The 27,023-nt window shown below is 42.0% G+C and overlaps 1 protein-coding gene across 9 annotated transcripts in view; it reads right to left on the minus strand.

The window, feature by feature from the left end:
• Positions 1-26,559, minus strand: part of mef2aa (myocyte enhancer factor 2aa) — a 63,521-nt gene extending 36,962 nt beyond the window's left edge. For 4 of the 9 annotated variants that reach the window (XM_046393241.1, XM_046393237.1, XM_046393242.1 and 1 more), the window contains exons 1-2: positions 22,686-22,859; positions 6,368-6,587 (exon numbers count right to left, since the gene is read on the minus strand). In XM_046393241.1, coding sequence (XP_046249197.1) covers positions 6,368-6,421 — 54 coding nt within the window. In that variant the 5' untranslated portion in view covers positions 6,422-6,587; positions 22,686-22,859. Of the gene's footprint in view, positions 1-6,367; positions 6,588-22,685; positions 22,860-26,287 lie in introns of those variants that run through there. The other 5 variants (XM_046393246.1, XM_046393243.1, XM_046393247.1 and 2 more) reach the window with 2 other exon arrangements.
• Between the last annotated feature and the right edge of the window lie 464 nt (positions 26,560-27,023).

Genomic DNA, 27,023 nt, shown 5'->3' on the forward strand with positions numbered 1-27,023 from the left:
GTGTCATTTTTTTATTCCGTGCACTCATGTTAGTCAGCTTATATGACAAATCAAATTCTAAAATGACTTTTCTCAAGATGACATGATTTAAATACAGAAAAAGTGTTAGAGAAAAAGCATTGCCTGATTTTGTGTGCGATTTTCTCACGGTGGACCACTGCAGTCATGGGGATATGACTTTGATAAGTCTCAGGCCCTGTTTCTACCCACTTACAGCACCTGCAGTGTTTACCAGCTGATACTAGTCTCCTCTGACTAAACACCAGGGCTGCCCACTCGTGCTCATTTGCTTGCTTGCATATTTGTTTGTTTGCCTAACCAACTGGAAAGCAGGGACTGTGACGTGGAAAATGATTAACAAATTGTATGCTCTTTAGCAGATGAATGTGGCTGTTAAGCCATGGAGATGTCACCTTTCAGCAGGAAGCCCAGGATGAGACGCTGAGCGAGGACTTTGTTCCACCTGGATGCATGGCAGAGTGCTGAGTGCAGGGCTGCTGACCCAGGCACTGCTTCATTTTAACCTCTGCAGCAGCACTGAGACTCTGTCCGTGTCTCAGCCCCAGACACAATACCACTACAAAAGCCAACTACTCACACAGCCATTAAATGTGACAACCACATTACTCTTCTCTACTTACACAGTTACCTTGAATGGGGATAGAAGAATGATGTTTTGTACAGTTTTGCCCTGTTTTTCTACACTATTCTCAGGTATTCCAGCTTAAGACAAGCCAAAAACAGTTCTGAGCTTAAAGACCAACATATACAAATATAACCTTCCTCCATTCCAACATCTCTGGGGTGTCTGGTGAGACAGTGGAAAACCACAGACATCCTTGAGGTCAAGTGGGAGGTTCACTGGCGGAGCTTTCCTATGGTTCACCAAGTCAAAGACACCCACAGCAACACTCAGTGTGGTTTCAAAAATGCGAGTGGCTCCTATAGTAAGACGTGGTGCACATGTAGTCTGCCTCCCTGACTAATTCATGTAATGCACAATGACAGGATTAGCCTCAGTATTGTAAAGCTGTGTCGTGCCACAGTACCAGTACATCTTACAGCTGTTCTGTCAAATGAAATGTCAGAACAAAGGAGAAGTGAGGCCACTTTTAAACTTTCAATAAACTGGAGTGATTCCAAATTTCTTTGCTTTTGATAAGGTCATTATAGCAGTTCATAAAATACCATCAGTGACTATACTAGCATTTCAGTTCAGACGGTGCCAAGCTGAAAACCCTGACCTTTTAAGAAGCTCTCACAATGTCAAGCTGAGGTGGTAATTCTCATCTAAATTCACACTTTTCCCAAGTGCAACTTCTTCCCAAGTGCCCAGCACCGTTACTTTTTTATTTATTATTATTATTTATTTAGATTTGATTGAGCTTGGTAGTTCTGTTGTTATTATTTTGGGTGAGAGTTTCACCTGCTTTTCATGCAAGCTAAGAAGAGTCTAAAACATATTTTAAGCTGTACTATGCAAAGAAGTGTCTGTAAAAGTCATATTGGTCAAAATCAGGGCTGCAGCACAATAAAACATGACATATTTCCCTAAAAGGCAGTGTTTTTTATTTATTTGTCTGAATAAGATTCTGGACATATTACTGAGCTTGACACTCGGGGGGGGGGGGGGGGGGGGCAAGTTTTTTTTAATCCTATTTCAAATCTATCAATTTCTTTTCTTTGATGGAAAAATTGCAAGTGTAATGTCTGTACAAAAAAGAATTTCCCCTCAGGGATAATTAAAGGAATTCTGATTCTGATTCTGAACTAACTCTTCCTTCAGAAGAAACAGGGGTCACTGGTTCCAGTCCCTTAAATGTACTGAGCAGTTAACAAGTTAACAGGTTTTCAGCTTTTAACAAGCTTTTAACAAGCTTTTAACAAGCATCTGTGCCTGTCAGCCACACTTTTAGTGCAATGTCCAGTTTTTGTTTTATCATTTTCATCTTCCACAAGAGATCCTGTCACTGAAACCTGTCTAGTATATAATAACATATGCTACAACAAACCCTGACACACACATCCACACAGAGTTGGTGTGTCAATCAAAAGGTCTATCAATGTCTGTCCTCAGGCAGAAGTGCCAAGATGACAAACAAGACATCTGGGACTCAGAGTACAGCTGTGACTGGAGCATGGCAGGAGATGCTTGAGTCACTAACACCTTCAGAGGGGTGATGAGCTAGCGGCCTTATTAGAACCTCATGTCACCTCTGACAGTCCCCATGGCAGACATGAGAGTCGGTTTGAGAGTCAGAGAGGTCTGGCACCAGCTGGCAGAGTGACCCAGGCCCCGTGGCTGCTGCCCTGGCTATGCTATGCCAGAGTGTGCGGGCCTGGGAGACAGGCCAGGGCCACCGTGACTGTCTGGCTCGATCAGCTCTCGCTGGGAGAAAGGACAGCCCGAGGATCCCTGTGTGGACAACTGATGGTGCAAAGGCCTCATCCACTGGGTGGAACTGCCCTTGAAACCTACAGTAACTGTGACTGATCCTGTTTAGGGGAGAGGGTGACATGCTAGTTAACAAAACATCAGTAGTTTTCCTGGAAATATTTCTAATCAACAATGAGAGCAATCCAGTTTAAAGACTACTGACTCATTTGGTGTCTGGTGGTGAGACAGTGTGGCATGTTGATTAAATTGTAAATAATTCTGTAGATTTTAGTGGTGCATAACAAGTCACAGCCTTCACACCAAGAATGCAATCACCATCGCCCAACTTCATGTGTTGTTGCTTTAGTGCAGTTTTACGGAAACTACATATCATCTTGTACAATTATAACATATTAAAAGTGTCCCTTTGTTCTCTCCATGGTCTATCAACAAGCTCTTTACCTGTCAAAAAATAATGATGGCCGCTGAGAACTTCAGGAATGAGTTAAGTCTGAAAAATGGGAGGCATGCACTGTGTTACTCCCTGGAGAGAGAGAGAGAGAGAGAGAGAGAGAGAGGTGCACTGTGCCTACAGGCATCTGAAGTGGCAGAGCAAAATCCAAAATGAGTCACAGCAAGGGCAGGCAACCCTCAACCCAGCAGCAAAATCATCAAACTTTTAATGACTTGGGCAATTACCCCCAGTGAGCCTGCTTAATGGCATCCAGAGGACGTCACCAGACACTGCTCACTAAGCTACACCAGCTTCTCCCCCTACATTAACCTACAAGACTAATGTGTACCGTCCTTTCTCCACCAAAATTTCCACTGTTGATCCACTGTTGCTGCTCTGAGAAGCAGGTGAACGACCCTGAAATTGCTTGTTGAGCGCAACTGCTTCTATTGTTGTTATCTTTTGCGGTTCAGGAGTTCTGAACCTGTCAAGTCAAAACACAAGATACACACACAGATACTGAAGGCCAACTTTCACCAGTCTGCACCATTTGACTGCAGGAGACTGTAGGGGGGAGAGATTATGTGAAAGTCAGATAAAAGCGTATGGTAAAGATGGGTGTATCTATTTGCAACTCAAAGGGTGATACTTGCAGTGAATACTGTAAATGAGGAGAATCAAACTGGGAGGTGCTGTCTCACATTATTTAGCATTCATTTGCAATGAGCATGTTAATCTGGCTGAAGACTGTGTGGCTGTAGGACCATCACTTATGCAGGGCATGGCTTAGCAGCTGGCTCTTTTACCATCCTAAAGTATGCATGACAGGACTTCTGCTGCCCTCACGCCTCTTTCCGCACCCCTCCGTAAAGAAGAGAATCATCTTTATTGTCATTGTACATGTATAACAAAATTGGAATGCAATCCTTGAAGTGCCAGTAAAGTAAATAAGTAAGTAAATACAACTATATAAAATGAGATGTAATAAAGCTATAAAGACTCTATAAAAGAGATCATAAAAACTATAAAATAAATAACTGAAGCTAATACAGAAAGTGAAACACAAAAAACCACATACACATTAATTCCACATTGTGCTGACACAGTCTCTAATGTTGCACATAATAGTACTACTGCACAAAAAGGTATCACTGCATCTCTTCAGAAACAGTTCTTCGGAGCATTTAATGCAATTATGACTTCTGCATAGCCAAATGTCAAAGACACACACCAAAAGGCGCAATATTTCAATTGTTGTCTTTCTTGTCATTTTAACACAACACACTTCATCACTGAGAACCATGAAAATGTGTCATTAGACACTGTAGGTAATCACTTGAAGCAAAATGAAAAATATCAGCCAAGTTCACGAGCCTGTCGCAACTCTGCACTGACAGTTCCTGATAGACTGTGCAATTACAGACCTCCTCAGCCTCTGCCACGCTCCGTATTATAAATCCTGAAAGGTTAACAGCCCTTCTAAAGCACTTGCAGTGATAATGCAAGGGAGCCCCCGTTGTCCCCACACAACATCCTGTACAGCAATACTATCTAATTAGCCCACTTAAGGACTTCTTTCATTTTAAGGCTATGAGTATGGATAGCTAGCAGCAGAGCAGTGTAGATAAAGATTCAAATTGTCTCCCGACAATGGGGACCATATGCTAATGGCAATTCCCCTTTGGTTAGGAGCACGCCCCAGGGAGATGGCACTGTGCGCTTCATGGCCCAGGAAAAAAAGAGAGAGAGAAAGATACACACGCATACATCACTTTATACCGAAGCTTTATTTTAGCAGTCTATTGTCAGAGCAGATTCTCTGCTGAGCCAGCTAAAACCAACTAAATGCGAGCTGAAGTGCCTGCGTTCTGCTGATAAACTTTCTCACAAATTATACAGTGAGACATTTAAAATCTGATGCAAACACTCGAGTTTGGGAGACACATTAATAATAAGGAACGTCTGTCTCTGCAGCTCCTCTTTTCTGTAAAACAATACAGCAAAATGTCTTCCGCTCGCTCCCTTCAGACGTGCAGTATAAAGAATGGATCTTCTGAAGGGTTAACTTGCTCACCTAGCGAACTGTTGACAATCTGTTTACATGTAATCTTCTCTCTTTCTCTTTTTTCCCCAGTGTCACTGGTCATTGCATAGTGTAGATACCAGCAATGCCTCCTGCCCCTCTGTTGAGATCACACTCAGAGCCAGGTGTTGTGCTGATAATTGGCCCACAGTGTGAATTTTTGTTTTTCCACTTGGATGAACTGTTAGCCTCACAGTAACAGACACAGACACGGTCGGAGTACTGACTGGCTAGTACCGTATCATGTTAATGCCCTCAGGAGAGGAAGCACCACTGCACTACCATTATATTTGTGTGTGCGCAGCAGAAAGTTGTTCCACCTGTGAAAGAATGATATTATGAGGACGTGTTAACAAGATGCGCTCTATTTTGCTATGGGAACACCTATGCATCTTTATTAACCTGTATAAATTGTCAAAACTGCGCTCACGTTCCTCAACTTAGGTCTTAAATCAAAGGACGCGTAGCTAAAAAAGAAATGGACCCAGCCTTTCTGCTATAGATATCCAAGGCTGTTATTCTTGTTTCAAACAGACCCAGGCTGTTTTGTACAGTGTTTTGCTGTTTGGGAGTTTATATTTAACATGAGCAGACAGAGTAAATTCCAGTTCTCTCCCTCTCTGCGGCTAGCCGGGACCAGTGTAGCCGAGGCAGAGAAGGGTGCTGTGTGTCCTTCTGACCCACCCTGCAAATGAGAGGGTGCTGTGGTGCAGTGGCTACTCCTAATTACTACCAAACAGCTGCAAACACACAGGGCTACAGCGAAGGGGCCCAGCCATGCTACCAGGCCAGGGGACAAGCCCTGCAGTGTGGGGAGGCCACAGGCGGCCCGCTGTGCTCCACACTACCCTCAGTTCACTCCCACGCCATGAGGCCCCCGCTACAGCCTAGCGCTCCTGCTGCCTCATCAACTTCTCCGGCTGAAATTGCAGGGTGGCAGGGGAAACATGTCTGTAAATATGACCGCACTGACAAAGAAATGTCATGGTCCCTGTTCAGCTGGCTGGGACTTTGGGGAGGGAGGTACGTCTGTTTAGATCCATGCACACCATGACAGCTGCTGAACCCTGGTCCAAGGCAGGATGAAAAATAGAAGAATACTGTAACCTTCAGACAGGTACAGAGTGGACTGTTTTCTCAGAGGATACAGTGGCATCTTGTCAAATAAAATAAGAAATGAGCTAATATTATGAGAATGTTTTACATAAACTATATTTTAAAGGGACAGTTCACCCCAAAGTCAAAAATGAATATTTTGATCTATTGGTCACAGAGAAGTTTGCCTCCTCTTGAATATAATGGAACAAGATGGATAAATATGACAACAAGTAGGTAGTTAAGTAGATAGATAGATAGATAGATAGATAGATAGATAGATAGATAGATAGATAGATAGATAGATAGATAGATAGATAGATAGATAGATAGATAGATAGCAAACTCTGACACTCACCTGCCTGTTCCTCTCATCCATAATCCTGGTGATCTGTATCTTCTTCCGCCCCATGGCTGCGTCCTTTCCCGTCTCTCTGACACCACAACAATATCAGAAAAACAACACAATATCTTCCCCCACTCTCCTAGCACATTGTGCAACAGTCTCTCTTCTCGTACACAGTCTTTCTTCTTTCTTCTTTCTTTGCAATACGCTCTACGACAGACCACACCACAATCTGCAAGAGTACAAAAAAAGGACAAAAAATTAGAGAAGGCGTTGACATTTGACACTCAACAATGTCTCCTTTGGCCCTTCAAGACATAGGAGGGCTCTGCTTTCCGTTCTCAAGCACATTCGAAAAGTGTGAGACCCACATGGCGTAAGTCTTATCTCCTCTGTGGCTGCATCTCAGCCACAGCTGAAGTCAGTGAAAGACAGTTTGAAGCTTACAGGGCAGCAGCTGCACAAGACTCACTGACTAGTTCTATTGATTAAAATCGCACATTCACAGACAGGCAATAAGAGCTGATGACAAAAATGAATAATTCCCGAAACTGATAACTGATATTTTAAATATAAATTGTTTGACATTTTTGGAATTTTGATGAGAAGACTGACGACTCTCTTATATCTCTCTGTTAAATATAAGGCTACCGCCAATTAGCTTAGCTAAGCACTTCTAAAGTTCGTTAACTAACTGCTTTGGGCAGGTGGGTGCCAGATTATTTCCAGGATGGGAGCAGTGCTTTCCTATAATCTCCACCACGCACATGGCAACTGGTTTGACGCAGGAAACAGTCAAGTTGCTACATAAGTTTCTGTGAAATAAAAAATGTTGTTTTTCACTTTGGATTTTGTGTGAATCAAACAAACAAGACATAAGATGTACTAATTAGTGACTACCGCCAGCCACAGGCAGGCTAGTCGTTTCTTTTTGTTTCTCTTAGTCTTTGTGCTAAGCTAAGCTAAGGGGCTACTGGCTGTGGCTTCATTTCTACTGCACAGCATGGTACAAATATTATCGAACTTTCAGTAAGAAGTTAAATAATTGTGTTTCCCTTTATGTAAAATCTTTGCTGTCATTACTCCCATTACATTCACTTACTCTACATGTTACAATAGAGTTTCGACAGAAAAAAACTTCCCCTGTCTGCAAAACAGAACAGCAACCTTTTTTTGCTCTTCCAGAGCTGACCCACCCTGATGCCAGCTTTGCTCTTAAGATGATCAAGAGAGCACCCAGTCTTTGGATGACAGTAGATGAAATCTTCTGGGCTGGAGTGGAAGCCATGGAGACTGAGGAGGGTGTGGGGGGTGTATTCCCACATGAGCTTGTAACCTGGCCAGTGGTTCAGACTGCACTCTTCCCCTAGGAACATCCACCTCTGTCCTGTCTCAGCTTTCTTTGCGAGAAGAGATATACCCCCTCTCTGGAGGCACATCCATCACTTACACCCAGCAAATAGAAAATGTCTAAACAACTACATTTCCCATATGAGTACAAATGTAGAAAGGTTAACAACTCAGGCCATTAGATGCAGTCAGCAGTTGTGAGGCGAGGAAGCCAGGGGCCGAATTGGCAGTGAAAATGAAAATGACCAGTTCCAGTGGCACACAGTCATTATGGGTTACAGATGGACTGGCATTATGGTGTCTGGCTGTCTGAATCGGGGCTCCACTGTAGGCAAACTTGACTGAGATCACCTCGCTAACTACCCACGCATGGCTGTCTGAGCCAGGAAAGTAACTGCCTGAACCCCCACTAAAAATTTCCCCAAACCACATCACAACAAGACAGGGACAATGACGATGTTCTTGTTCATTCAGCATTTCGCACACACACACACACACACACACACACACACACACAGTGACAAAGCATGTGTTCAAACAGGGGAGAGTCATCTCTCTCAAAGACATATTTGAGCTATCTTTAAATGATGACAGAAATATATTTCTTTTTGATTCGGCTAGAAGAGATTCTTTACATCAGATTTTATGACACGGTGTCAACAATGAACTAAATAACTATAATAATATCATTTATAAACTAGTTTAAAAAACTAAAGTGAAGTTAAGTGAGCTCAATGTTTTTCGTTTGTTACCAAAAGGGCAAGTGATGAACTTGAACTTGACAGACAAATGACCACAGTGGCGTACAATCCAATCCTCACTCTGTGTTTGTACAAGTTTACAGTATTCTACAGTTTTATTCATGCACCTACATGTGAATTTGGTCTTGGTTTAGAAGAGCTTATCTCAAGTGAACTTAGCTGTAATCATCTGTTGAGGCTCATCTGAACTGGCTGCGGCAGATTATTTTCTTTGACAGTGTATGTGAATTTGTATAATAAAAAGTGTATCCCATCTAAATTAACAATCTGACCCCCTTCAATGCTGCAGTGTCACTCACATTGTACAAGTGTAGTGAGACTGCACATCCAAGACAATCGACAAACTCGCACACACACACACACACATGTGCACAGCTTTTCCTCTCTTTTCACAGACGAGCTGTCACAGCAGGACAGTTCAAGTCTAGGGGCATAATAGACTGTGTCATGACATTTCTCTTACACAGATACAAAATGACAAGCTAAGGGCCTTCAGACTGCAGGTGTACCATGCTCCCGACTTAGTGTCCACATTCATCAAAAGTTACTCGAAAGCCAAAACATCTTGCTGACAAATCCTCATTTTCAGGATTTGAACGATTACTCTAATCTAATGCTGCGGGTGATCGTATCTCAACATATTTCACTGTAGATCAAATAATACAATTTAAATCTCCAGAACTAAATGGGAAATATTCAACTGAAACCACTGCCCAGATAAACATGTCAGAAGATGGGCAGATTACAAATAAGAACAATGTGTGTACTGTACCGGAGTACATGTTTGTGCGTGACACTCTGACTTCTCTTAAGTGTTAGAACAGGACAGAGTGCCTATTTATGGCCTAAATCATGTGCTCTGTGTGTGTGTGTGTGTAAGAAAGAGATAAACATAAAAAGAAACAAGGAAAGGGGGCAAGATGAGCCTGGAAGGACAACACAAGGCTATGTGGCCATCTCAATAAATATCTATAACCACATGGTTGATACTTACGTACTCATGTATACAGGAAGCCTGCACTCAGTAAGTTCTCAGTTGTCACCTCAGTAAGTTTTTCACATAATTCTGCAAGGAGAGGTCATTAACCTTGTTTGTTCTGAGAATGTATCAGTACAAATCTTTGGATTGGTGTTGTTAAGCAGAGTGGGTATCAACCAAACTTCACCTATTAAATACATTTGTTTTGTTTTGTTTTGCTCCAGTCATTTCCAGTAGAAAGCTAATATGATTAATGCAACCACCGATATTTTGCTGCGTCCTCCATTCGCTGCACAATCAATTTATTTTAAAGTGAAGACAGCAGTCAGCCTTTCCTGTGAAACCAGAACTGACTTAGGTGCCTAACTAAAGCAAAGATTTACTCCACATATTTTTTTCAACGCCAGAATTACAGTAGAATTTTTTTTTTAATTCTCTGGCCTTTTTGTCTGGAGTCCGCTTTACTTTGTTGCATGGATGGGAATACATTTTATGATGACTTTAACAAGAACAAGGACTGAGGTCACAGCTTATTAACAATGAATCCTCAGAAACTTAAAAAACACTATTGGAAGAGCTACTTTGTCTAACAGGTCGATTATGGCTCGAGAAAAACAGACCAAACACCATGTAATTATACTTAGGGAAGCCTTTTCCGTGTGGGTGCACAGAGGACAGTGAGTGCAGAGCTCACGGCAGCTATTTGTAAGGGTCTGTACCTGTTCACAACACCAGTAATCCTACAGCACAAAGTGTGTTCCATCTCTTAGAAAAAAAACCTAATGGTCTGTGTGCTGTTATGAGGTGCATATGTTGTAATGTTTGCATGACCTAATGTCTTCATTTAGTTAATAAGCAATCTGTAGTTACAGCTTCACTTTAGCTCTCAATTTCCCTAATAAATTCCACAGAGAGAAACTTATATTTCACATTTTGTGAAAGCAATCAGTGTCACGGGGAGATTTCAGTGCCCTACTTAGTTCACGGGCAGCACATTTTATAACAGCATCTCATCACACAAAAGACCTTGATATGATACACCTGGTCCTCTTCGATATAAACCGTCCAGCACTTCTGAAAGTTGCTTACCAAACATTTGTAACGCATAACTCAACATGGAGAGAATACATGGCCATAGGATGGGCCACACCAGCTTGACAGAAAGTCAATATGACATGTCTAACAGAATGAGTCCATGCCTTACTGTACCTTTGACTGAACACACAAAGCAGTTTCGGCACATGCAGTATCTATAAAAGTAACTAAATATTACAACTGTTTCTGACTGAAGCCGCTTCGATCGTCCACGACAAGGTTTGAGGCTAGTCGAGTGACACGGCGGAAAGTCTGCCTCCTCTTCCTCCCTTAAGACAGAGCATGCAGACACCGGGAGGCTTGGTGACAGTACTGGCCCTTTTGCAATCAATAAAACATGCTCAATTCCCAGTGTAATTAATGGATCCAGCATGTCCTCCTCCCTCTCAGCCTGTAAGTCTGTGTTCACTCCGCACAAAGTTGAGGCACGACTCCAACTGTTGTCCTATATAAAAGGTAAGTAAATTACATAGTAGATTTATGTTTCAGTGTGTGTTTGTACTATAATAAAACTGTTTGTGCTAAATTGACTAATCTCTTATCTTTTCTACATCTTCAGTGTCCAAATAGTATCTAATATATTAAATATTAGAATAGACTGGTTAAGAAGCACCCACCATGTGCCTCCTTTTCTTTGAAGGTGATGGACAGCAGCCAAAGTCTTGAGCATAGCCGTGACAGTTGTGCTTCCTGTGCAAGGCAGCGTGAGTCTCAGTATCCTACCACAGGCCGTGGGCAGACAAGACTCAACTTCCTGCCCCTCCGCTTCCTGTTATTCAGGACCCTTCTACATGCCCTCTGTGGGGGAGTGAGAAGGAGCCGGCGAGAGACACAGAGGAGGAAGAAAGGGAGGAACCACCTCGGGGACACCCTTCCCCTCTGATCCTTCCCCTTATTACCGTCCTGACCGTGAGTCCGAGACTAAACAACAACAGAGGCCCATCTCTTGTGGCTTCACTCTGTGTGCTTATTATGTTTACTGGAAGGATCATTACACAGGCTGGTCGACATGCACATGCTGCACTCAGCCACTCACTTTACAATTAGTATGCAGAGACCTTTCCTTGTTATTCAAACACTCCACCGGTTACATAAGAATGAATCACAGCTCTCGACGACACGAGTTAATATACATTGTAACAACATGATTATGGCAGGGCTACATTTCTGATAGGACGCAACAGCCTCACGCATGTAATCTGATGTGCATTGATATGGGGATTCTGTGAGATAATCCATGATGACGTTTTAAATTGTATTGAACTGAAAAGTGTCAGCACAGTGGCTCAGATATGACTACCTCCTGGCAGACTGAAGACATAAAGGGAAGCGGCCTAAATCCACAGTTTTACCGATTTGTTTCAATGGAGCCTTGACACCAGCGCGGTAGGAAATGAACATCCACCTCTTTGTTCTTGCTTTCATCAGGAGGTGCTGTACCTGTAAATGGGGCTGTTGGCCTGAGGGGAGTGGAGGCAAGCCAGCCCTCGAACGCTCGCTCTCCCGCTTCTCTTTTGTGAGAGCGTGCTTATCTCCCTCTCCAGCAGTGAAAGGGAGGATTGTGGGCCCAGCCAGCATCACCAGTGTTAATGTCTCCTGATGCTAATCTGACACACGGCTGATCCCGCAACAACCACTTTCTCCATCCACTTTCTCCACCCCCCCACCACCACCACCTCTTTCTTTTTCTCCTTCTTGCTTGCTTTTTCTCACAATTTCTTTCTGTCTTTTTCTTTCCCTCTTTCTTTAAACTCATGTTATAGATCCCTTCACCTCAGTTTCCAAGGCAACTAATGAGATATAATTAATAAGAGCTATCACAAGGGCATGCGAACAAAAAAGTGAAAAAGGAAGCTTTGAGAGATGTAGTGAGAGGTGGGGGGCAAACTGCAACACATGGACTTTCTGCAGCACTTCCCCTTCCTCCGTAAAGCATTGCTTGAGGTGGCATTTCTCGTTCCGGAGAATGATTCAAATAACATTTGGAGGAGAGGTGAAAAGATTACGGTACGAGTAACTGGAAGGTGATAAAGAAAAATCAAACGCATATACGTTCAAAAGAAAACCCTGCAGGTCAAAATCACGAGATTCTAAAATTAAAACTGGTAAATGTTTCACAAATTGCTCACAGAGTTAAAGCCATGCAAGAAAGTCCTCATGTCTGAATTCATGGAGCAATCTGTTCCATCCACATATTAGATCACCCTGAACCTAGCCCGATCGAGTCAGACGTGAAAATGCATTGTTCAAAAAGGAGACAGCGACCTGCACAGTAGGGACAGTCACAAAGCCAGCAGTAAGAGCCTGCACTGAAATGGCAGCCAAGCAGACAGCAAGTGGTTAATCTGCCCTGATGACTGGTAGCTCAGTCCAACTCTCCAATGACCCAGCTGTAATCCCACATTGGATCAATGCAAGTTCAAACAATGCTCCACGCTGCTAGCACCTTGCTTGGGCTGGGGGATGGTGCTGTAAGGCAGGGACCAGGAGACGGAAAGCTACTTATCACCTCCAAAATGACATCAAAAGGAAAGAAAACCCCACAGGATGAACCTGTTCTCGCTGAGAAAATGTGTCACTGTCGGCCACGTTACACAGCCGACTGAATGGAAACGATGTCGCTCTTCAGCTAAATACCAGACACGTATTCAATCTACAAAATTTTAGAGACAATGGGTGAATACAACAGCCAATAATCAGAGGACATCATATGCTGACAGTATTACAAGACAGACATCCTCCGTCTCACTCTCACTGTACTGTCAGGGGATGAGAGGACTATGCAAGGTGACTTTGACTAAGTGCCTTGGGGTTTCATGAGAAAACGCCATTGACATTACATTAATTTCATGTCTCTTTTTAAACTGACTTAGTGCCACAGAGCCCTGGATAGCAGGAAAAAAATGAAACAGACATTTTTGCTTTGGCTTCAAGGCAAAGGGCAGTTGGAATCTTGAGGCCAGGAAGACAACAGTGACAAATAGATGACATGACCAGCTAGCAACTTTTTCCTTACTTTAGGAGTCATTCAACACAGGGACGAGACATAGCAGCACAACGGAGCAGGATAAATATTAGTCAAAAACTTTCCATTGCTGCTCTTGTGCATTTGGGCTTGATATAGCAGGTGTGCATACAAAAAACAGACAGAAAAAACCAAGAGAGGAGTAGGGGTGGGGGGATCGCTGAGAGTCAGACAGAGAGAAGACAATATGACTGTGTTAACTATGCGGAAAGATGTAAGGGAAACAAGACTAAAAGAAGCGCCCCACGCCCATCCCATCCCACCTCTGTGGTAGTGTGCGGCAGCGGCGTTGTAACATAATTACTGCTGGGACACTTCTATTCCCAATGATCCATTTGCGTCAGTCAGGTTTTCGAGCCCAGCCAATGAATGGATTTTCAGTTTCTCAAGGATAAAGAGATGACCCTCTCCTAACAGTTATATCCATTTCATGTAGAAAAGCTACTCTCCTCCTCAAGGTAAATCCCTTGATGCATATTTGAGTGAAACTTTTACGAACAAAGAAAATGATGATAACTTCCTTGATGCAAGCGTAGGGTGATGAATTATGTCTCATTAAAAATGAATGACGATCGAGGTATCATAGATGTATAGTTGCTATAATGTCCTACTAGCCTTAATTTGTGGCTCTAAGGCATTTCCATTACATTTGATTACTGAAAAATAATCCCCCCAAAGATCTTTGAAAAGGTCATTTAACAACATCCACCCCTTGACAAAATTACTTTTTAACCTGTTTCTCCTCTTTTTTCCAATCCAAAGACATAACTGACAATTATATCAATCCTCACTATTTATTTTTTTCATTATACATACTGATTTTCTTTCCAATATTCTATCCATACATGTAAAACATCAGGTTAATATTTTGCTTGTATTTTACAAAAAAAAAATACTGAAGGCATACATATCTTATATATTTACAACTCCCCGGATTAGGAGATACAATTGCAATTTTGAGAGACGGGTTGAACTAAATATTTTTCCATCCAGATTCTTCAAGGATTCTGGAAATGCCTTCAGAACAACTCTAAGTGCTGTTAAAAGACCTCCTGGATTTTTTCAAAGAATGATGGATATTGATTTCTGTGGAAAGTTGAATGCTTAGCTCTGCAACTTGAATGTAGTGATGATACGCATGAGGCACAATCTGGGGCTAGTGTCCTGCTGGAGTTACATACTGTAACGCACTTCTCATTGTAGCACTGAGTACAGCGTCATTGTCACCTGAGAAACTTCTCCATTAGGTTAACCTCTTGACCCTTTCAAACAATCTACAGTGTGTCACGCTAAATCTGTAAAATGCAATTTATGTGACTAATGGTTAACTACTCACTTCACATTAATGCCGCTGATTTAACAAACTATGTCTCTGAGCAAAAACACTCCATCACCAACATTGTTCATGACAGTGTGTCAGTTTAAGGAGTGAGTGTCTTGACATGGCACCACATCAGAATTCAGCACCGTGTCACACTTTGCGCCGGCTAATAAAGTTACATGTCACACATCTGAGTGAGGTTCAATCTAAATTTTTGCTATTTTCTAACTTTTTTTTGTTTGGTTGGTTTGTTTGTTTTTTGATAAACTGCTGTAAACTGGTGGAAGTGTGTCGAAGAAAATCTGGAAACGTTTTCTGTTTTTCTAACAGTTTCCCGCACGCGCACAAATACAGTAAAACTAATGCATGCACGGTCCTAGAGGTTTATAAATTTGCATGGGATTACAGTGTGGTGCCAGGTCTGATGTGGTGTGATGCTATGTGTCCATTTGCATGGTTGTCTATCATCAGATGGACTTCTCACCAGGGAACAATAATAATGCCAACACCATAGGCAACAACACTCCCGCACCCTCCCAGGAACCCTGCGAGCTGTGTTAAGTGCCATGGAAGCCTTTTGATGTTGCGCGGACCGTAACTCAGAAATGGTAAACAGCAAAAATGAACCGAGATCTTCCTCCAGGGGGAATCCACAGTGTAAGGATATTAGGGACGTCATGCATAATGTGTCTCAGCAGCAGCACATTTACCCGATCTCAACACATCTTTGGAAACACTGCAGATTGAGATTAGACACTGAGATTCCAGATATTCAACTCTACCCCGGTGTTTGATGATCAGCATGCAGATTAAACTAAACAAATAGTGAACACCGCTGAAAGACAACATTTTTGGTATACATACAGCACATTTATTCCTTATTGTTTAGGATTATAGTTACTTTCTACCTTCAGAGAATGTCTGCTTTCAATGGGAAAAAAAGAAATTAAAAAGCTCAGGATAAATATTTGATTTTCTCTTCCCATTTTTATCTTCTACTCGATGCCTCTTTCCCACAGTGTTCCATTACATAAAAGGTTTATGCAATCTGAGCAGTGAGGATGGCCATGAGTCATAACAACAGTGAAAGGGGCTAGCTAAAGTAGCATTGATTTTTTTTCCTATAATTTCATGTTATAGGATTAGTCTGCTAATGATCTCACGCGTGCCTGTGATTCACACATTTCATTTCATGTAAAACATTTAAATGAAACAACTGCTCACCCATTTCTGAAAACACTGTGACACATACAGGCTGTAAGTTGCTGGAAAACATATACAGTCTGGATTTTGGGTCACACTGTGAAACATTGCTCAATTTGAGAGAATCTGCTTTGTGAATGATGTGTTTAATAGTAAGTATTAGTAATAGTAATAGTAAAAATAGTGTCTCAATCTGAGAATCTATTGACATCAGTGAACGGCATGAACTGAAAAAGTCATCTAAGGCGCACTTCTGCAGCTACAGCCCACAGTTTCTCCCAAATCAGATGATGTGTGCTAGCTGTCACATGAACACTGTGTGCAAACAGTGTGATAGAAAGTGAGGGAGACAGACAGAGAAAGAAAAAGAACCAGAGAGAGGGAGAGGGGGAGACCCCCACAGGTCCTGCTGCTGCTTACCTCTCCAGGAATCTTTTCAGTCAAACTGTTTTCTGATAGCCTCTGGTCCTGAGCCCCAAGGCCTGTGGCTGATGATGAATGCAGCCCCCCCCACCCCCTTTTTTACGTTTTGACCACCCCTGGCAGTTGGACCAGCGACAAAGGTTGAGGGAAAGAGCGAGAAACAAAATCAAGAACACAGTCTGACATGAATACAGGCTGGCAACAGCTCACTGGTGGAAACCCTACACCATTTTCAACTAGATTTGCAGCCCACAGCACACAGATGGAAAGTGGACTGGGAGAAAGGGAGAAAGGGAGAGGACAGACGGGCAGACGCACAAACAGCGGGTAGATTCAACACTTCACTCACAATCACAGTCACACTACAGAGAGCTGGGATCTAGAGAATTGAGATGCTATTGCAATACCTTCTGAATGCCCTTGATTTTAAAAGGCTAGTTTTACCTGAATTTCAAAATTTTCAAAAACTGAACTGGAAAACCCTAGAGACGATATTGTCAGCTTGTTAAAGTGATACCTGATCAGGCCCAAAGGGGGCAAGGCCAGAAAGACATTCTTATCATCCTCAATCTGCCTGCGCAATGTAAACCAACTTACCATATCTCGATCTAACGTATAACAGTTTGGAAACTCGCACTCTGCCTGAAAAGAACATGCATGAGGCATGCAGTGCTCACGCTGCTCGGGCTCAGCCCTAACAGCAGAGAGGAAGACAGCTCTGAACTACATGTCGGAACCCTGCGGTGGACTGGAGCAGCTTTCAGGGAGAGGAGGGGGCTGGTTCACTTCCCTTCCCAGTTCGTATGGCTGATGTGTGCTGCAGAATAATGGGAGGAATCACATCCTCCCCAGCTGTCTTGGTTCACAGGGCTTCTCAGACAAACATGGAAAACAACGATATCGCTGGCCAGGCCTCCTTCCTGCAGCTCGGGAGACCACAGGGCCCGTCCAGCTGCAGGAGATCTGAGTCTTCCTTCCAGTAGCTACTGGACTTGTAGTCAACATACTCGCTGCAGGAGCTGTGACACCCAGGTGTCACAGCTGTATTTACTATGGAAGCCATTGATAAACATTTCCCCATGGAGTCTACTTCCTGCAATCTTGGGTGCCATAACGGCAGGCTGAATTAAATGATGATAAAGTCTGTAACTGATGTTTCAGATGTTTTTTCAGTGCTCGGTAGAAACACTCAAAAACAGCTTCATCATACACAGCTTACCAGACTTTGAAGAAAGTTTACTTTGCACATAATTTAACTGTTTGTCTGTGAGTGATGCATCTCCTGAAACGGCTCTATACAAAGCCAGAGAAGTTAAATCTCCAGTGAGAGATGCTTTTTAAGATCTACAGCAGAACATCAGGAATTCAATGCAGTGGGGTATATTAGCAATCATGGGAGATCTTTTGATCTACTAAATTAGATTATAATATATTCCTTTGATTTATGTTTTTTTCAGGGTCTCATTAATATTCAGTTAAAATGCAACTCAGCAAAGAGATGTCTTTCTTAACTTCTTTCTCAGGTTTCAGTTTTGCTCTCTACATAATTCAGCTTAATAACATCACCGTATTGTGCAGCAATGTGGCCATTATTTATTGTGACATCTCCAAGCAGGCAAACGTCTTTTACATGTAAACAACAAGAAAGCAAGCCAAAAAACAATGACTAATTAAACCACAGGACACACACGTTTGGGTTATATGTCGTCTGAGTGTGGCCCACTCACTTTTGAGATGATGTGCATCGTGATACTGTGGTTTTTCTTGCACTCCAGCAAACCAAAGGAGGAGGAGGAGGCATCTTAGAAAGGCGCTAAATGACTTAGCTTCTCAAAGTCATCACCTTTGCTCCACCGCATGCTTCCACAGTCTACCCTACCAAACCACATAGTGTGCATGAACTATTCTTTCTGCTCATTCGAGTAGTCATGTAGCCTTCATGAAGTACACAGAAAAACAAACGATGCTCGTCGCTGTAAACATATAGACTAAAAACACAACAATTACAAATATCCAGAACGGAAAGTTACTATGGTGTTATTTCATGATACTACTGCAGCTACAGTGGCAATATAACACCACATTTGTTTGCTTGTATTCCGAGTCACGGTCAGAGAGCGGCATAGATGTGAAGTGAGAGACAGACTAGGATCAGAGTTGCGAAAAGCAGATTAAGAGCAGATTTAGAGTGCGGCTCTGCTTGAGGATCTTCCTGCTGATTCTCCTGTGTGGTCCAGGTTGAAGAGGTGAAGAGAACGCTGGTCAGGCCTCGTTTGGAAGAGCGCGGGAGGCAGGAAAAGATGGCGCGGCCTTAAGCTGCTCTGCCCTGCTCAGCAGCACATGTGCTGAGTGAGCCAAACGAGGTGGCTTACCACCAGAGGTCTCAGTCAAGGGCAGGACAGTTGAAAGGTCACTGTGAGCTGTCTTGCTATACAAACAGTGCCTCAGCGAGTAATACATTCACCCCCCTGAGCTTACATGAGGCTATTAGCGAGCCTAAACTATACTTGAGACTCTCAACAAAGTTTTAATAGCAGTCATTATTAATTTTAGATTCCATAAAATACTTGTTTAAACAAGTTAATAACTGTATTGAAGATTATGCCTTGTATTTTAATGTTTTAATGAAAATTCCTTTAACTCTAGCTCAGCCACTCCACATACATAGTACATAGCACATAGCAAGCTGATCTTGCCTGACACCCAGTGCCAGTTCAAACCCATATAAATGGCTCAGGATCACAGCACATGAATGTCCTGTCTAACAGAAACTGCACATGCAAACACCACACAGGGAGGAGGGCCAGGAACTGAACCCGGGTCTGTAGCATCGCTAGTCAAAGGTCCCACCATGACCTATTTTAGCATTAGCCACACTGAGGAGGAAAAAAAATAAATAAACTTAAAAACTATCACACAGTTTGGAGCCTAAATTTATAGTTTGGTCTGATCAGTGGTTTTCTGTACAACAACAGCCATCCATTTGTTTACAAGAAAACAGGAGCACAAATCTTTTCTCTTTAATCCACAGGGGACAGTCTACAGTTAACTGTGGTCTAAAACATTATCTGCTAGGCTCAAAATTCTGCATCCAACCTCCAGGTCTCACAGGAAAATGCTGGAATCTCCATACTGACGATAGTGCTCCAATAAACAATGAATCATGTTAGTAAGATGTTAGTCAAAGGGAGAGTCTTACAGCTACAATGTGACACAGTATTATCACAGCACTTTTCTTAAAAAAAAAAAAAAAAAAGTTCAAGAATGCCATTATACAAAAAAATGAACTGCACAATAACAAAGGAAATAATATTATTAAGACAAACACCCCCAATGGATTGTTGTGAACAGAGGCTTCTGTTTGTTTCTTCAGCACCTTATAGAGATTTTTTCAACCAAACCAAACAACTACATGTAATCATAAAAGTCATATTTTTTACCGGAAAATTCAACCACACTTAAAGCTCAGTTGAAGATAATGAAAATATTATTCAAATAAATAAAAAAAAGATCCCAAAAAATATATTCGCAACCAAAAAATACACAAAACAATGTTCGCTGTCATGTTACAACTAAATTTGCAGTGCAAAAGAACATCTTGGCTTACCAAACAATCAGAGAAACACTATCCTCTTTATTGGACCAGGAAGATTCAGCTTCTATCTCATATTTTTCATTCAATACATCCTTGGCTTTCAGCTTTCTGCTGTTTTTGTCCTTCTTGGAAAAATGTCCTGAGAGGAGGAGAGCGGAGGAGAAAGACTCAATGATTCAGAGGCATCGTGTAAACGCCAGCATTCTCTTTCTGACAACCAGCGTTAATTGCAGATCCGACTCGCCCACACACTCCACATTTCTCCTGGAAGGAGAAGCTGAGACACTGAGATTGAAGTGGGGTGAGGAGTGCAGTAAAAGATGCTGCAGCTGCCCGTTTGTCACACCGTCACTACCTCTCATGTCTCCCTTTCCACTGAGAACTTGTGTTAAGGCGCACTTACGCACATTTACAGAGACATGCAGGGGGTACACAAACGCAGCATGTAACAAGGCTAAAACATTTGATAAACACCAGTAGTCCTCGTGGAATAGCATCCATCTAGCTTTCATTCTTACATCATTGTATCGTTGATTAAATGATACAGGGTGGAGTCTAATCAAACATCACTGACATTTGGAGTCTCTGAGGTCAGAGTAACAGTTCACCGCATGCATGAAAAAGACATTCACGACGGCTCTGTATGGGGCTTCAGAGACATCGTATTCATTCCTTTGACTAATATACGACATAAATTGTTAAAATGATATTCATTTCAGCAGCGGTGAAAGAATCCCTCATCACACATAAGAGCTCACGTGATGTGGATCATGAGCAACAAGGCCCATTACTGGTGAGGCCTGGGGCAGCACAGAAGCTAATGACTGCAGATTGGAGGGTGCTTTACTGCTTTGCTTTAGAAATCACTGGCAACCAGCTGGCATGGTAATGTACATGCCGTCAGAAGAACAGTAACTGTGAAAAATACAGCTACGATATTGATGATGAATAAAAGAAGGGGGAAAAAAAAGAAGGGATATAGTGTAAGTAGGAAAATATTTACTTTTGGGATTAAGTCAGAGTACTCATTCTTATGTAAGTAAACAATACACAGCTTTTGAGCAAGCTGATACACAGTTTGAAGTTGCCAATCCATAAAATATGCTGGATTATATCACTTAACAAGCTGCAACCAAAACTTTTCCAAAGAGTCTATTCATGCCAATATCAACTTGCAAAAGGAGAAGTGAATAGGAGACAATTTCATGTTATGCTGGTTGTATTTTCTGATACAATAATAATACAATAAACTGCCGCACAATATTAACAAGACATGTTCAGTGTAGGCATACACCAGAAACATTTCAGAAGGTCAGGTTACTGTTAGCCATTGCTCACTCTGGCATGAGGTTAAGGTCACAAGAGTCCTGGAGATTCAAAGAACCACCAGACAGCATAGATCCCCTCTCAGCTCACCTCTCTGTTAGCACGCAGCCGACACAGCCTAGCAGAAATTTACTGTGCACTGTCCTATGGCCTTTAAACCACTAAAAACTGGGATCTTCTCATGTGGCGAACAGTCTGCCAAGACAACAATTATCTCCCTTATTTCACCTGATTGGGTACATCAGCTATTCCAGCTTCGTAATAAATAAAGTACTGACTGATTGGTTTAATATCAGGAAATATTTTATTGGCTATCAGGACTTAGATCACTGTACATAGTGCCACTATAAATATAATTTGCTTAGGCTTGCTTGTTGTCATGCAACTACCAGTCTCTCCTCTGGTTAAACAGATCGCAGTAGGTTGTGTTGTGGATGCACAGACAACACTGGTTATGGCAATAAGCAAGTGTAGTGATGTCATCGTGCACCATTTACATTTCAATACCACTAACTTCAAGCAACCATCAAAACCGGCAAGCCCGATGCCTAACTTAAAATATACCAAATAATGACGTATAGTGCGAGAGTTTTGATAGAAGTTGTTTATTTTTCTAGAAGTTTCATGATGTGCAAACATACAATTTTGCTGCTATGTCAAAATCACACCTCAACTTCTATTACCGGTATGTTCACTGTGTGAACTGTAGCCTGCTGTTGCTGCGATGGCTCAACCGTGTTATTGTACACACATTAATTACTATTTTGCCAAGACGACGCACCCGTTTTACAAAGTACAGTTTAACACTTGGCACTTTGTATAACCACAACTAACTGCGAGGGAGTTTATGAGAGTCATAGTTCATAAATGGGCCGTTTTGAAGGAGTTACGGTGAATAATTGCACCGGCGCATTACTGTTCGCGGTGAATCCCGTAAAAGTTTCTCGCGATTGACTGATATCAACAGCGCGCGCGTCTGACTGCACCCTAAAACACAGACACTAAGAAGACATTTCACGGCATCAAAACCTTGTCGGTAATGTAAAATGACTGGCGCTAATAGCACGACACGGTTTCTACAGTACGTGTCTCATATTCGGCACGTACATCGGAGAAGACAGAGCTTACAGTAAATGTCTCCGTCTCCCAAATCCACTCTACGTCTCCCTCTTGCGCCTTTCTACTCTCCACTCACTGTAGCTACAGTACCGCTGCCACACTCCGCAACATTGTTTCTATTTCCGTTACTCACCTTTACTCCCAAGTCAGTCGCTGAGTATAGACACTCTATATCGGTGGCTCCAGTGGATAAACGTAATTTCAGTTCACATTTACACGCTGACTGCTATTTTAGGGGGAGCTGACAAACTCAGAAAAGCCAGTCTCCCTCTTGTCAGTGAGAGACTCCTCCCCTTATCTGACGAACGGCCTCTCTCTCCTTCTCTATCTCTCCCTCCTCTCTCTCTCTCTCTCTCTCTCACACACACACACGCACACACACACACACGCACACACAAAGGCGCGCACGTTCTCTGCCGTCAAAACACGAGAACAAGTAGTAAAATGATGTTTATTCCGTCAGTAAAAACGCAAATAATCCGAGTGGTAACACATCTATAACACATCAAGGCTACTGATAATGATGCTTACACATAGGCATTCGCTGTTTGGTTTGAATATGTTGATGCTGACAGATTAGAGTCATAATTAATATAATATTTCTGAAAGGTGGGGTGTGTCAGTTACAGACGAAACTTATGAAAACGGTGGCAAAAACAACTTGACAAAAAAAAAGTACAAAGTTATGAATCACTAAAGGTAACAATCACTGACATACAGTCTGTTTTCTTGTTTGATTTGGACAACTCCTTTCCCAAAATCACTCGGCTCTGATCCATCACATTAGCTACATTTGACGTCATATCTCTAAGACAACAGCAATGGAATTTGGCTTAAAGGACGTCCCTCGCAGCCAATGAAAATCTGCAGCGTCTGTTGAGCAGCCAATTAGAGCAGGAAGGCGGGACGTGTTTGACTCGCTCTGAGCATGTCACGTGTCTGAGCAGGATCAGAGCATGGAGGTGTGGTGCCTGGACCCACAGCCTGGACCGCCAGGCTGTACTTTCTAACTGGTATGTGGAAGCAGGTGCGAAAACAAATTCAGCGCAATTATTATCGAGTGCTTCAGTTCTTGCGTGTTTAAAATGAGTGGGGTTGACGTGTGACCAAGTGTAGACAGGGTAACTACATGCACATGGGCTCCTATTATGAAGAAATGTTGCAGTTGAAACCTATTGCGAGAAACAAGAGCAGGCCGTCACACATGAGGTTAGGATATTTTCACAAGTATACAGCTGCCTCGCGTATTTTTTATGATCTTTTCGTCTACCCCCTTTTTTAGATGTATGAAATAAACCAATTATAACACGAAAATGCTGCTTACACACAAATGCAAAATGACACTGATATTTTATACTTTTAATTAGTAATTTTCATAGTACATTTTGCCAATAACTCAATTAAAGTAAATGAAGGGTTTAACTTGTCATTAAATGTTTTTTTACATTGCGACTTTGATAAGTAAAGGATCTGAGGTCTGCTTTCACCACAGCTGGTGTCCCAACCTGATAACGTTTGTGGGTCACAGGAGTTATACAAGCTGCACTAAAGTTTCACACAATCACACTTTTCAGTACCCTGTAGTAAAGGCATGTCACGTTTCTTCTGAATGACTGCCTCTGTTTCACATGACTCCATCACATTACAGATTATGTCGTTTGAAAATTAAAACTGGAAAGAGTCACCAGAGGTTTGAAAATACTCACATGTATTTTCATGTTTTAGAAATAGTAGTTAAAGCAGTCTGTCTGTCTGTGCAAACAGAATCAGTGATTTACTGGCACTATTCATGGCTGACTAGTATATGCATGATTCCTAAGACATCCTTTTCTATTTTTGTGTTGCTTTATTCTGCTTTATTAGTGTATACTGCACACTCACTAATGACGGCAAAGCGTTTTCACAAAGTACAGCTGCAGCTGTATGTAGCTCATTTGTATTTGTCTAGTATAGCCTGGTCCCTGGTGTATTGTGCTACCTTTTTCACCGGTTAGTCCCAGTCCCAAAGGAAAAGGCCGTGTCTTGTCTTCCTATTCATTCCTGTTTCATCGGTGCTTAAAGAAGTCACAATTTGTCCTTAATGGCTCTTAATGTCCATACAACAAAGTTCCTGAATTACTAATCACAACTCAATAGCTATATAAGTGACAATACCTACTGTGTCATAGTTTATAACAACAAACTGCAATAATTGCTTGAAGTTAATTAAATTTAGCCTGCATTATCCTGGTCTTGGCACTTGGCCATGCACTAGTTCCTCTTGCAGTGTCCCAGAGCCTTGTCTACTTTTGTTTAACTGTGCAAAGCCAGTCTCCAGTGGGATTAAACTATAATAAATATTAAACTATGCCGTATCACTGTGCAAAAGGAAGTGTGCATCTACTCATGGACCATCTGCATCCATGAGTGGATGTCGTCCTCCTCAGCTGAGCTGAAACGTTAGCTACCTTAGTTAGCTTGACCCCCATCCACGAGTAGATGCACACTTCCTTCTGTGCGGTGATACGGAAAGAAAATGCTTCCTACATGAAACTGCCTGTGAAAAAAGTCAGACAGCCAAGTGCATGAGGGTCCACGATGTTACCTAAATTTTGTCATTAGAGAGTGTACATGCTGGGCCTGTTCCGCGTACCCGCATATTTTTTGTTTTTTGTTTTGCTACAAGAAGCTACGGAAAACATCTGCACAAGTGTGGAATTCATCCTCCCAGCAGACTCCACAAAGTAGTTTAAACAGAACCACTACACGTGTGGTGTCCACAGCTGTCAGTGTATGCATTGGCATTATATTTTGGCCCTGATGTTGAAGCTATACCGTTCCCTACATTTTATTTACTTGTAGGGTAGCTTATTTGTTGCCATAAGTTTGTTTGTTTGTTTTCTGATGTATTCATCAGTACCAAATGAGCGTTTTTGGCATGTTTTCATGACTATAGAAGCACATTTTTAGTTCATATCCATACTGCTGATGGTAATTATACTGTAATACAATTATGCAAAAACTTATTTCATTTATGATGTTGATGGCTCAAATTGCATTACATGCCAGAACATTTGGAAATGCAAAATGAACTGCCAAAATGTGGCACAAAAGCAAGATTAGATTTTGATCTCCCGAAAACATTTGGTTCACAAGCCTTTTAGCAATATTGCATATAGAGGTTTTACAGCATGAAACCACTGATAAAATTACTGCAACTGTTCACTTTTTATAATCTCACATACGCACGTTAGTCTCCTCTTTCCTGTGCATCAGATGGTAACAATAGTCGTGACAAGAAATAATTAGACAGAAACAGTCCCCAGCTGTTTTCTTGGAGTGTTTTCAGTCAGTAAAGTTTCTGCTGTGTAGTGGTTCTTTGTGAGTTCAGTCTGATGCCAACCGACAACAGTGTGGATCCAAATTGCTCTCAGCATCTCCTTTAGCAGCACTTTTGTGTCAGAAAAACACCCCTCCCATCTTCCCAATGTGATGCCAGCAACAAACAAAAAAAAAAAAAAAAAAAAAAACAGTGATGTTGGCAAAAATGCAATTCACACTAAGGTGGTGATTTACATCAGCTCAATAAACTTCAGTACATGTGATAAGATACTTTTGCAAATGCACACAATCACACAAAAGACAAAATCTTGCACTTGACTGTGGATACATGCGATCTTGAAATAACATTAGTGTTAATTGGTGTCGAATTTCCACCATGTGAAAAGAGTCAAGACCCTGACACTCGTGTCTCACCTGTTTGTTGTTGTTGCACAAACGCCTTCACAGATCCTGCTGCTTCAGTCTCTTTTTTCCTGCCTATAAATTTTGACTTACTTTATCCCTTCTTTTCGCTCTGTCTACAACTCTTCGTCTTCTTTCTGCTGCCTTTTTTTTCTCTCTGCCCATTGATTTAACTCAAAGCCAGACCAGCTGGCTTTGGATGTTTCCCTTTGAGCCTTAAGAGGCCCGTCTTCACACCCTGTTCCTCCTCTTGTCCCTTGGTCTCTCTGCCGGCAGAGAGCAAGGGGTGCAGTGGTTTGAAGGGTAGGACCCCAGATGGACATAGACATGTCGGGCATGCGTTATGTGATGGGGCTTGGCTCAGGGCTCTCTGGACCAGCCACAGCTGTCAGTCATGACTCCAGAAGGTGCTGAGGATTTTCCTGCCTCTCACAGACAGCTGGAAAGAATGCAAAAATGTAGTTTTCTACAACCTAGTGAAACATTTTGGGGAACATGCATGTTATATTACGTTTATGTGTGTTTCTTCATTGTAGTCTGGTTCATGGAAGCATAAGTCTTCATAATGGGATCTTTTCCTCATCAAGATCGCAAACATCTTTGTGAAGCTGAGGCTTCAAATTAAAGGGGAAAACTTATTTTGTGTGGCCTAGTAATAGTGATGTATTTCAACAAGTTGCAGGGACATGCCAAATAATGGTTCGTTCCAGCAAGGCTTTGATGCATGACAGCTGGCATTTCCAACATT

The sequence above is a fragment of the Scatophagus argus genome, chromosome 7, assembly GCF_020382885.2.
Source record: "Scatophagus argus isolate fScaArg1 chromosome 7, fScaArg1.pri, whole genome shotgun sequence".
In the NCBI taxonomy this organism is placed as follows: domain Eukaryota; kingdom Metazoa; phylum Chordata; class Actinopteri; family Scatophagidae; genus Scatophagus; species Scatophagus argus.